Consider the following 13731-nt stretch of genomic DNA (forward strand, 5'->3'; position numbering starts at 1 on the left):
ATCTATTCAACTTGTTGCTATTGCGACATTTTGCCTCGCTACGCGAAACACTTTTGTTTTAAGAGTGTTTTCTGCAGTTCAACTTGAATGTCACACCGGCGACTTTGCTTAATTTTGGTGGAACTGCACAAAAGGAGATCAGATTTCCATATATGTGTTGAGATTTCTTTCAAGTCCTCCTCGCAGATTGTTTCAAATCTTGGTCAAGAAAGGTCAGTACCGACTTTCATCCACATGATGCTATATTGTGCTTTGAGATGTTGTGCTACTTGTATTGGTACTGTTTTGGATAAATGTTCAATTGAAGCTATTGAACTGTTGTCTTTTACCATTAAGTGAGCAAAAATTGATCCAACCCAGACATGATGCTTGTTTCTTTGTTACAACAAAACTCTGCATCACCCCCTTTATAATTAGATGGAAGCACATGGTGTTGTTGCGCCCACTCTCCCCTGGAACTGTTTATGCTTTTTGTTAATCTAATGCCGCTGGTAAAATTATGCAATGCCACTCTCGGAATTAACTACTGAATCTTAGTTCAAAACTGCAACACTTGTTAGGGATTGGCCGGAGTACCATTTCTGTTAGGGATCGGCCGGAGTACATGTTTAAGAAATGTATTGTTGAGATAATGTCTCTGTTATTATATATCAGTTACAGTGTTTTACAACTGGTACTATCCTGCTCTGTAGTTCTTTCTACATGTTTAACCAAGGTATTGTTAAGATAATGTCTCTGTTAATATGAATCAGTCGCATTGTTTTAGGAATGGTACTTTTCTGCTTTGTCGTTGTTTATACATGTTGAAACAAGGCATTGTTAAGATAATGTCTCAGTTAATATGAATGAATCACACTGATTGAGAATTGCTACTCTCCTGCTTTGTTTCCCATTAAGATAAGGTAGATCAGTAGATGTTTTTCTTCTGGGAGTATAAGTCATCAACCGTTATTTCTTAGTAATTGTTTCCCTTATACCTATTGTTGCATACAGGGATATCAAAAAAATTGCTCGGTTTTATTTTGACTTTGATTTTAGTTGAACTGCACAAAAGGAGCCAATGTGTCTAAGGCAAACTGCTGCATTAGTGGGTCCATTTGGTCTTACCACTTTGCAGAAAGAAGTAGTCAATGTTGCGCTACATTACAAAAGGAATGATCGAGAAGCTTTACAAAGTATTAGTACTCGCTTTTGACATGACTAGTCTGCAGAGAGCATGGGCAACTCAACAACACGTGGAGTGAAAAATTCACTCCACAAGGAAAGGTATGAACAAGTCAGTTGCCGACGCATCTGTAACAAACGAGGTCAGTATCGGCCTTCATCCACATGATTGTGCTTTGTTATGTTGTGCTACTTATATTGTTGTATTGTTTTGAATAAATGTTTAATTCAAGCTATTGTATTGCTATCTTTTCCTGTTAAGATATGAAGATGATTATAGTTGTAAGCATATGTTTAATCAACTAGTACTACTATTATATTCATCACGCTTTTTCTGTATTTATGCAGACAGGGATGCTCAGCTTGATTGTAGTGGAACTGCACAAAAAGATACGCTGGTTAATCCGGCTCCATGTGCCATTTCAATGTGCAAACTGATGACAAACCATGCCCGTCTGAATGGAGCTACCAACGTCTTCAAGGCAGAATAGTACCTTTAAGAAGGGTAAGAAGAAAGACAAAAAGAGAGATGGCTGCTTTACTTGTGGTTCGGAGGAACACTAGGCAAACAAGTGCCCAAACAAGTACAAGAAGCCAGGACAGGACTCCAAGTTTGTCGATGTCACTCTAAGCAACAATGATGGGGCATCTGGGTATGGTAATCTGTTTACCGTACTTTCAGTTTGTTAGTCCACCGATTGGTGGGTTGACACCGGGGCCAATATTCATGTGTGTGCTGATGTGTCTTTGTTTTCTTGCAGCATATAAATACATAATGCACAGGGATGCTCAGCTTGATTTTAGTGGAACTGCACAAAATGTTCAGATGGTTCGTGTCCTCCATAATACTTCATCATGCACAACACATCGAATGGTTCTCTATTTCATTCGTCGTCACCTTGAGCCACCGGACTATCAGATGACAAACCCTGCCCGTTCCACAATCATAGGCATTACATATTTTGAATGGGAAAATCTTGTCAAAGTTTAATCATTGATGTTAGCAAGAAGACATTAGTTTAATATATTGGAATTGGAAAACCTTATCAAATTTTGCTCATTGATGTTAGACAGAAGGCATGCATTTGATATTTTTGAGTGGGACGCCCTTTGTTGTGAGCAACATCGATCGTTTTTTCCCATTCCTGTCTTCAGTTCAGAAGTAAATATTTACTCTGCTGAGATGCATAGTCACATGAATGTTGACTTGCGTAAGGTATTTTAAGAGTTTGTTCTGAATGTTGTCTATGTAATGCCAGGCCTTGTGAGTTTGATTGCAAAGTTGAGCTTGGAATGTTGTGGCATGCGGCATCACGAGCTGTTCACTATGCCTCCTGAGAATAATGCTTCATATTGTTTTGCATGTCGATCTAATGCTTGTGATTTGCATCTTAAGAAGATCATCCTCTTCTGTTGTTTTTGTGCTTAAGAAGTTCAGTGTCTTATGTTTCATTCATAGCCTATACGACAACTCGGGTAGGTTAGAGGTGAAACCATATGATCTTCCGACCAACTCATCATCTTAGGCCGTGATTGGATTGTTGTTTTCCAACCAAAACCGCTTGTAAAACTGACGCTTATAAATAAAAGCAGATGGTCTTGGGCGAAGCGCTTGGTTGGTCGATTTTGACTAGTAAAATATACACTGGTCTCTCAAATTACAGGCGTAACTCGCCGGTTTTTGTTACAGACCTCGGGACCTCGGTTTCATTACGCCTGTATTTTACGCGTTGTTTCCGATGACGAGTAAATTACACTTGTATCTTAATACAGGTGTGAAACAATCCAGAGGGCCCGTGATGTCCGATGATCCTGGCTTCCTGAATGAGCAGCAGGCGCTGTATAACACCATCCGTAGGGCCTGCGAGGCCGTCTCCATCGTCCTTCGAGTTGTTGCACTCGCCATGGCGCCGAGCATTGTCAACATGGTCAATGAACATGAGGAATCAGGAGATGACTTTATTTGGATAGGATGATAGTAGGGGCCCACTAGGGCCATAGCCGTACATACGCAGGTTCCTCCTTATTATATACAACAATAATTTTTTGGCTTCCTCCTGGTTTCCTGACATCACAGTCCCACACCATCGTCAACCTATATAGTCAATAAACGAGAGAATTGCACAAGGAGCGGCCGACAGTTGGGACACAGCAGCTCGAGCAGTATTTGTTTTTTTAGGTGTAAGCGGAGTTTTTCTTGAGCGATGTTTTTGTTGTTGTTCAGAGGAGCAGAGTATCAACTGGGCGGGCTGTGGCCCATCTAGCCCAGGCTATTATTTTATGTCGACCAAATATCCAGTCCAGATATCATATTTTCAAGGTGAAAATGGCTAGCCCAGCTATACTTTTTTTGCGGAATACCCAACCCAGGTCAACTTGTTATTCTCCGCCCCGCTGGGCTGTAAATCTTTCCTATGAAGACATTAGGCCTAACAAGAAAATGGGCTTTAAGACATAATAATAAACGGGATGTAATTATAAAAACTGGGCTGTAAATATACAAAAATGCACCAAACAGGTAATTAGTTTCAAAAATATTATTGTTTGAATTTGAAAATTTTAATTTCATTACTTATTGTGCGAGGGTATTTTTACCTAATACAAATTCATTTTGAAATTATATTTAATCTGACTCGAAATTTCAGGATAAATTTTTTTTGGATCCCAACCAAATGTGGTATTTTTGGTTGAATTCTATTTTGAGAGGTTTGTTGAAATTATTAATCGTTGTCCTGGCTAGAAAATGGGTTGTGATTTTAACAGACTGTAAATGGGTTGTAGTAAATTCCATTAGAATTCAAAAATGGGTTGTACACTATTACAAATCGCAAATGGGCTATATGTTCTCTACCATAGATGTGATGCCCACTTGTGGGCCTACTATTTTTTGAGAATTATAGTCAGTGACGCGTACGGAAGGCTTGTGGGCCTACTAAGGCGTACGGAAGGCTTTGTAAATTTATAGTCAAGACATGATTCTAGTAGCAATGGTCGTTGGATGTCCATCCAATGGCTGTAGTGCTTCTTCAATCTCGGATATTCTTGCTTCAGCCGCCCAAACCACCGCCGGCGGTACCGCCTGTTACCGCCTCTCGTGGTCGGCTGTGCTGCCGCGCAGGCTTCACCGGCCCACTCTACTCCCAAACACCGTCCAGGCCATTCCTCTTCTCACCAACACCTCCTGTTCTTCACCGGCGATGGCAGCTTCACACCACAGCCGAACCAATGAACCCTCGTACTCCCCTCAGCGTGGGCATCCACTGTTCTGTCTTCGCCGGCTCCGGGTCGTTCCCTTCGTAATACTCGCCATCGTTCACTGTGTTGCTTCTCTCGGTGCAGCGTGGTCAACTTTGTCAACAAACGGCAGCCATCGGATGAAGCATGTACGTGGATTGGCTGACAGTAGGGACCCACATGGCCCATGGCCGCACGCAGCAAGTGCCCCCGTATTATGCGAAAACAAATAATTTCTCCCCCTGACAGGTTTGACCCACTAGCTACATCTTCGCACGCAAGGAGGTGCTTCCTTCATTACGCGGAAATAAAAAGTTTCCTCTCCCTGACAGTTGGGACCCACCAGCTTTATTATGATCCTTTTCACGAAAATATAGATTGTACCGAAGATGCTAAATTGTTTTCTTTTTATTCTAACTCGAAAAAGAAGAAATTAAAAAACCAGAAAACATCTTCGCACGCAAGGAAGTGCCACCTTATTACGTGAAAAAAATTGATTCCCTCTGCTAGCTGGGACCCACCAGATTTGGAGGCTGACTTGTGGGCCTACTAAGTTAACGCGTACGCAGGGCTTTGTCAACTTAGTCAATAAATAATTCTAGCTGCACTCACCATTGGATGTTAATCCAACGGCCAAGCTGCATCTTCAACCTCTGGTCTTGTTGCTCTAGTCGCCCAAACCTGCGCCCGCCGTACCGCCTGCTCCAGCCTCCCGTGGTCGGCTGTGCTGCCGTGCAGGCCTCACCACCTGACCATACTACTACTGGTCAGGCCTTCCCTCTACTCACCCACACCCCCTATTATTCTCCGGAGATGGCAGCCTCAAACCGCAGCCGAAGCAGTCAACCCTCGTACTCCCCTCCGCGTGGGCATCCACTGCTGCGTATTCCCTGGCTCCGAGTCGTTCCCTTCCTAGGTCGCGCCGTCATCCACCACCTTGGTGCTCTCGGGCGGTACGGCATCGTCAACGCGGTCAACGAACGATAGCCATCAGAAGAGGACTGTAAGTGGAGAGGCTGACAGTTGGGTCTATGGCCACGTGCAAGAAAGTGCCTCCTTATTACGCACAAAATAATGATTCCTCCACCTGACACCTCGAACCCATCGGAAGGGCCACTGCATTTCGTGAAAAAAACATTCCCCCTGATAGCTGGGACCCACTGGCTTTATCTTCACACGGAAGGAACTGCCTTCTTACCCCCTGACAGCTGGGACCCACCAGCTTGAAGCGAAGGTAGCGTTATTTGTCCGGCCGTGAACGTGTACGTACATAGCAGTCGATCGGTGTCTCTACAGTGATGTCCGTGGCCGAGTAAGGAGCGGCACGTGTTGAAGTAGAGGAGCCAACGTAGCACGTCACGCAGTCCCGTCTATATCGTGTACACGTACGTGGCCACGCTGCAAGATAGTAAATACGGCTACGTACGTACATACGGGCAGGATGTCTAGCGCGTACAACGACTAATCCCGTTCATCGGAAGCCAAACGGCTGGGTCGGAACGGAGAAACTGCGTCATGTTCATGGGGAGGCAACGGAATGCGCGGTGTTCATCGGGAGGCAACTGGATACGTCGTGTTCATCGGGAGCCAACCAGCTTGGAGGGAAGAGCCGAAACAAGGTCTGGCGTACCGCAAGACTGAGGAAACGGCCCTTCTGTTCGACCGTGTACGGTCGAAACAGGGTCTTGTTCATCGGGAAGGGTCTGGCATACCGCAAAACGGAGGAAACGTACTTGTGTTCGACCGCGTACGGTCGAAACGGGGACCTGTTGATCGGGAGGGGTGTGGCTTACCACAAAACGGAGGAAATGGACTAGTGTTGGAGCGCCTATAGTCGAAACGGGGTCTTGTTGATCGGTAGGGGTGTGGCGTACCGCAAAACGGGACTCCACGGGCAACTGTTCATCCACCATCAACTTCCTCCAGCATCCACCTGCTACTGTTCATCCACCGTCGACTTCCTCCAGCCTCCACCATCTACTGTTCATCCATGGGGTTTGATACGTCTCCAACGTATCTATAATTTATGAAGTATTCATGCCATGTTTACAATAGTTTTATATGATTTTGGGTATGATTTGATTAGAACTAACCCGGACTGACGCTGTTTTCAGCAGAACTACCGTGGTGTTGTTTTTGTGCAGAAATAAAGTTCTCGGAATGCGCTAAAAATCAACGGAGATTTTTTCTGGAAAATATGAAAAATACTGGAACAAAAATCTACCGAAGGGGAGTCCCGTGGGCCCCACGAGGGTGGGGGCGCGCCCCTGTGCCTCGTGGACTTCCCATGGGGCCCCCTGACTTGTTCTCGATGCCAACCTCTCCTATAAATGCCCAAACCTCCAGAAAATAACCTAGATCGGAAGTTCCGCCGTCGCAAGCCTCTGTAGCCACGAGAAATCAATCTAGGCCCTCTCTGGCACCCTGCCGGAGGGGGCCATCATCGCCAGAGTGCCATCGGGAGGGGAATCATTGCCACGGTGATCGTCTTCATCAACATCACCATCATCATCACCATCCTCGTCTCTTTTACGCGGTCCACTCTCCCGCACCCTGCTGTAATTCCTAATTGAACATGGTGCTTTATGCCACATATTATGATCCAATGATGTGTTGCCATCCTATGATGTTTTGAGTAGATATTCTTTGTCTTTGGGTTGATTGATGATCTAGATTGGTATGAGTTGTATGTTTTATTTTGGTGCTGTCCTATTGTGCCCTCCATGTCACGCAAGCGTGAGGGATTCCCGCTATAGGGTGTTGCAATACGTTCATGATTCGCTTATAGTGGGTTGCTTGAGTGACAGAAGCATAAACCCGAGTAAGGGGTTGTTGCGTATGGGATAAAGGGGACTTGATGCTTTAAATGCTATGGTTGGGTTTTACCTTAATGATCTTTAGTTGTTTCGGATGCTTGCTAGAGTTCCAATCATAAGTGCATATGATCCAAGAAGATAAAGTATGTTAGCTTATGCCTCTCCCTCATATGAAATTGCAATGACGACTACCGGTCTTGTTAACAATTGCCTAGGATAATTCCGCACACCGACCCATCATTATTCCACACTCGCTATTTATAATATTTAGTAATATATTCTAACTTTATGATAACAGCACCTACTTTTATATTTTATCTCTCTGATACCATGGAAAGTTATCCTCTTCATACCCACAACGTAGTTTTATTTCTCGTTTCTAGTTCGAAGCAAACGTTCGGTGTACGTAGAGTCGTATCAGTGGCAGATATGACATGAGAGAATATTGATCTTACCTTTAGCTCCTTGTGGGTTCGACACTACATACTTATCACTTCCACCATTGGGAATTGCTACGATGATTCCTTGCACTTGGGGATTATCAAGCTCTTTTCTGGCGCCGTTGCCGGGGAGCAATAGCGTGGGCTTTGTATTTTCGTGTAGGCTTGTTTGCTTTCTCACTAAGTAGATTTTGTTTTTACTTTTTGTTTCTGTTTAGTTGTGGGTGAAACATACAAAAAAATAAAAGAATGAAAATACAAAAAAAATTACTTGCCTCTCATGTCTAAAAAGTTTTTCAATAAGAGAAGTGATTGGAAGGTTATGCATTGGAGAAGTGAGGGTCGACCTTGAACACTTGTGTTCATGCTCATCGAAACAATGTAAAACATTTCATGGAATATTCTCTAGAAATAATTATCCCCTTGTATATATCCATTGTATTATAAAAATAATGTGCCAAGCTTCGGTTTTAAGATGATTAGATTGCTTGTTTACTATGTGCAGTACAAAAACAGAAACTTTGGCTATAGCGCGTGAATTTACATTTTTTACTGGAAAGTCAAATTGGTCTGAAACTTTTTGCAGATTAATTCTGTACAAATTTTTTAAATTATCATATTTTTTACAATTTTTTGGAGTTACATAAGTTTACTAAACTTCCAGATTACTACAGACTGTCCTGTTTTTGACAGATTCTGTTTTCTATGTGTTGTTCGCTTATTTTGATGAATCTATGGGTAGTATCGGGGGGTATTAAACATGGTGAAGTTGGAATACGGTAGATATAGTTCTAATATGAAATTTTAATAAGTTTTCAATAGTACTTAAAGGTAGTGATTTGCTTTATTATACTAACGGATCTCACAAAGTTTTTGTTAAAGTCTTGTGTGGATGAAGTGTTCGAAGATCGAGGGGCTATCAATATGAGAAGAATAAAGAGAGGCAAGAGTTCAAGCTTGGGGATGCCCAAGGCACCCCAAGTAAATATTTCAAGGATACTCAAGCATCTAAGCTTGGGGATGCCCCGGTTGGCATCCCATCTTTCCTCTTCAACAATTATCGGTATACCTTGGTTTTTGTTTTGTTCACATGATTTGTGTCCTTTGTGTTTTTGTTTTTCCTTTAAGAACCATGCTAGTATGAGATAGCCCTTCATTGTTTTATAGAATACTTCATGTGCTTCACTTATATCTTTTAAGTATGATCTTATAGAATTTCTCTTTGTGCTTCACTTAAATCTTTTGAGTATGGTTTTATAGAATGCTTCGTGTGCTTCACTTATATATTTTGAGCTTGGATATTGGTTAGTCTATATTAATTGTAGAATGCTCCATGAACTTCACTTGTATCTTTTGGAGTATGAATAATACTATAATCTAAAGTGGGGTTGGAAGAGTGTCAACTTTAGGAATTGGTGATCCCACTATTTTGGAGGGTGTTGAATCTTAGTGTGATATTTATGAAAGTGGATTTGGAAGAGTGTCAACTTTAGTTAGTAATAATTCCACTATTTCGGAAGAGGTTCCAATTGATTATGAGAACAAAATTCTATCTATGATGATTATTGTGATGGCATGTATGCTATAAAGAATAATGTTAACCATGAAACTTGTCATCATGATTTTAATTTTCAATTGGATTATGCCTCACATGACCGTTATTCTGTTGAGTTTGCTCCCATTATTCCGAATGAGAAGAATTTTGCATATGTAGAGAGTAGAAAATTTTCTATGCTTATAAATCATGAAAAGAATGCTTTATGTGATGGTTATATTGTTGAATTCATTCATGATGCTACTGAAAATTATTACGAGGGAGGAATATAATACCAAGTTTCCTCTCTATGTGCTTAAAGTTTTTGTAGCGACCAGACCTCAAACAGTCTGATCTCTGTGCATAAGTGTCATCCCTGGATCGGTAATGCTGACACACACAGTACTTGAAGGATTTATAACAGAGTAGCAATCACACACTTATTACATCGAATGTCTCAAAAGAGAACTTATTACAATAAATATGGCTTAAGGCCATCTAAAACGATAACAGCGGAAGGCTTGGAAGATAAAGTGAGTCCATCAACTCCAACGGCATCACTGAGTGAAAGACCACGACCTAAGGCTCCTTACTCGTCGTCTGAAAAGTCTGCAACATGATACGTTGCAGCCCGAAAACGGCTCAGCACATGGAATATGCTGGCAAAGTAACACAAGAGAGTAATGAACAGAATAATGCTATCACTACATGCATATATGGCTGGTGGAGGTTGTATGGTTAATATGTTTTGCGAAAAGCCAATTTTTCCCTACTGCAAAGGAATATACTTTATTTAACTACAAAGTTTGTTGAAAACATTGAGAAGGTAAACCCCCTCTCAATCCCAATTAAAAGTAATCATTAACAACCCATCAAATTAATTAAGTAGTGATGAGATCAACATGATAATCCAAGAACCAGATACTCAAGATGTCCATAACCGGGGACACGGCTAACCATGATTAGTTTGTACACTCTGTAGAGGTTTGCGCACTTTTCCCACAAGACTCGATCTCCTCCATTGGATTTCTCGCACTACATGGTGTTTGAGAAACGGATGACCAAGACACAGTCTTTCAGAAGCGTTAGCACCTTACGATGGGTAGAAAGTACCACCTACATCCCCTACATCTGCTAGTCTACCACTATAAGAGTTCACACGACTTAATCAACTATGCTAGAGCCCATAATAGCTTGTGGCTGCACACGGAAGTTTCTAGTATGAATAATCTCATGATCCCTTTGAGCCTGGGTGGCGGTCCATAGGAGAATCACACGGTACCCCGGGATTTCCAAAAATACAGGCAATCACTGGATACCCAGGTGCCTCAATCCACCCAGATGTGTATTTAAGTTGCCACCTTAGGTTTAACCATTAATTAACAATCTCACATCTGTCATGAATACACTCAAACCCAATCCACGTCTACGAGCATAGCATAGCAATATAAGCATAACGTAGAAGTAACTCCCAGGGTTTGATAATAAACAGGTGAATAGGTACTACCTCAACTACTTCCCAACCCACAATTTAATTCAGATCCTAACCATGCAATTGTTTGAGGATTGATCTAATGCAATAAAACTGGGTATTAAAGAGATATGATCAAAGTTTTACTTGCCTTGCTAATGATCCGCGAAACCTAGAGACTCGTAGTAGCACGCTTCGCACTCCGGGTACTCTATCGCAAACAAACAAGCATACAATAAGCAATCAAGCAAGAGCATGGGTAAAACTCAAATAAGAGATCTAACCAGAAAGTTCAACTTAAGAACTCCGGTTTGCAAAAAGAATCAAATCAAACGAAGCAACAAAACTCAAACGGCGAAAGAAACAAGCTTCGTTTACTAATCTGGACTAAAGTCAAATTTTACAGTAGCAAAAACTTGTTTAAGTTGGCTAAACAGAAAGAGGGTTTCGAGACGAAACTCTAGGCGCTTGAATCGCCTGATTCTGATAAACGAGCGAAAACTTATACTAGAACGAAAATCGGATCAGAAATCGCGATCGAAAATAATCGCGGAAAATCTGAGAAAAAGAAAAACTGACGAACAGGCTAACGAACGAAAACCAACACTGGTGATGTAACCAAGCGTCTCTTCAACTCCTGAAAACTGGCCTCACATTCCTCAGTCCAATTGAACTTGGTGTCCTTCTTCAACAACTCCGTCATGGGCTTTGCAATCTTTGAGAAATTCTCAATGAACCTCCGGTAATATCCTGTGAGTCCAAGAAAACTCTGAATCTCTCCAACTGACGTGGGTGACTCCCAATTTGTCACAGTGACAACTCTGGTGGGGTCCACTGCTATTCCTTCTCCGGATATAACATGTCCAAGGAATCCAACTTCCTTCAACCAAAACTCGCACTTGTTGAACTTGGCGTATAACTGATGTTCTCTGAGCTTACCAAGTACCAAACGCAAATGCTCTTTATGTTCCTCTTTGTTCTTAGAGTAGACCAGAATGTCATCAATGAACACCACAACGAACTTATCCAAAAACTCCATAAACACTTTGTTCATCATGTTCATAAAATAGGCAGGTGCGTTAGTCGGACCAAATGACATAACGGTATACTCATACAGCCCGTACCTCGTTGTAAAAGCTGTCTTCGGTATGTCCTACTCTCGAATCTTCAGCTGGTGATATCCTGATCGCAAATCAATCTTGGAAAACACCTTTGCTCCTTGCAGCTGGTCAAACAAATCATTGATCATCGGCAGTGGGTACTTGTTCTTGATCGTCACTTCATTCAATCCACGATAATCAACAACCATCCTTAATGATCCATCCTTCTTCTCCACTAGAAGTACTGGTGATCCCCAAGGTGACAAACTTGGGCGAATATAGCCCTTATCCAGTAACTCCTTAATCTGCTTCTTAATTTCCTCCAAATCTTTTGCGGGCATTCTGTACGGTCTCTTAGATATTGGCCCTGTTCCTGGCAAAAGCTCAATTAAAAATTCAATGTCTCTATCCGGTGGCATGCCTGGCAATTCTTCTGGAAATACATCCGGAAAATCCTTCACCACTGTTACTTCCTCCTGTACAAATCCTGATAAGGAATTTACTTGAGTCCTATTCGGCACATGCCGGGATACATACTTGATCCTTCTTCCTTCTGGGGTGGTAAGCAAAATTGACTTACTGGCGCAGTCAATGTTCCCTCCATACTTCGATAACCAATCCATGCCTAATATCACATCCAATCCTTGTGACTCCAATACTATTAGGTCTGAGGGGAACAAGTAGTTACCAATCCTTAATGGTAACCGATCACACCATAGGCTAGCCATATACTCTGCTCCTGGCGAGGTAACTAACATGGATGACCTAAGGGCTTGGGTTAGCAGTTTAAACTTATCCACGGATCCCCTTGATATGTATGAATGTGATGCACCAGTATCAAAAAGTACGACTGCAGTAAATGACTTAACCAAAAACTTACCAATTACTGCATCTGGCTGGGCTTCAACCTCCTCCACGTTAACGTGGTTCACTTGTCCCCTGGTGAAAGGGTTGGGATTCTTCCCAGAGCTTCCATTGCCGTTTCCATTCTTAGCTTCAGGACACTCATTGGCATAATGTACGGTCTTCTGGCATTTGTAGCAAGTCACGTGTCTTAGATCCTTCTTCGCGGGTGTTGCCGGGTTGGAACGGTTCTGTCCGCTACTTCCTCCATTACCGTTACCATTCTTGGGGCCACTATGATTGTGCGAACTTCCTCCATTATGAGTGTGGCCTCCATGGTTATGAACAAGTCCTCCTGAATTCGAGGTGTAACGGGGTCTCTGCTGGGCTCCAGAATTGTACTTCCCTTGTACATACTTCCTTTTGCGGCTGTCAATCTGCCGCTGCTTCCCTTCAAGCATGAGAGCTCTATCTACCAACTCCTGATAATTATTGAAATTTGCCACCATCAACTGCATGCTCAGCTCATCATTCAGTCCTTCCAAAAACTTCTCCTTCTTAGCTGCATCCGTAGCGACGTCATCTGGGGCATAACGTGCCAACTTACTAAACTCATCCACATATTGGCCAACAGTGCACCCTCCTTGGCGTAAGTTGCGAAACTCACGCTTCTTCATGGCCATAGCTCCTACTGAAACATGGGCAGTGCGAAAAGCCTGCTGGAACTGGTCCCATGTCACAGTGTCAATAGGGTAAGTGACTATGAAATTCTCCCACCAAGATGTTGCAGGTCCATCAAGCTGATGTGCGGAAAAATGCACTCTCTCCGCATCTGTGCATCCTGTAGTGGTCAACTCCCTTTCAATCTTGCGAAGCCAATCATCTGCAACAATCGGCTCAGTGCTACTGGAGAACACCGGCGGATTCAGCCTAAGAAAGCGGGCTAAGTGGTCAACTGGTGGGGGTGGTGGGTTGTTGTTGTTGTTGTTGTTCCCCTGGTTCTGATTCTGAACTAGTATCTGCATCAATGCATTCTGCTGCTGGATCAACTGAGTGAGCTCCGGTGGGAAAGCAAATCCATTGTCCCGTCTCGGAGGCATCTGTTGGGTTTAGAAAAGATGAGAAAACA

At 42.7% G+C, this 13731-nt stretch overlaps 1 protein-coding gene across 1 annotated transcript in view; it reads left to right on the forward strand.

Annotated features, from left to right (window-relative positions):
• Positions 1 to 2963: 2963 nt before the first annotated feature.
• LOC109750788 (uncharacterized) overlaps positions 2964 to 13731 on the forward strand; it is a 58747-nt gene continuing 47979 nt past the window's right edge. The window contains exon 1 of the mRNA XM_040397989.1: positions 2964 to 3053. Coding sequence (XP_040253923.1) covers positions 2964 to 3053 — 90 coding nt within the window. The remainder of the gene's footprint in view (positions 3054 to 13731) is intronic.

This window comes from Aegilops tauschii, chromosome 1 (assembly GCF_002575655.3).
Source record: "Aegilops tauschii subsp. strangulata cultivar AL8/78 chromosome 1, Aet v6.0, whole genome shotgun sequence".
In the NCBI taxonomy this organism is placed as follows: domain Eukaryota; kingdom Viridiplantae; phylum Streptophyta; class Magnoliopsida; order Poales; family Poaceae; genus Aegilops; species Aegilops tauschii.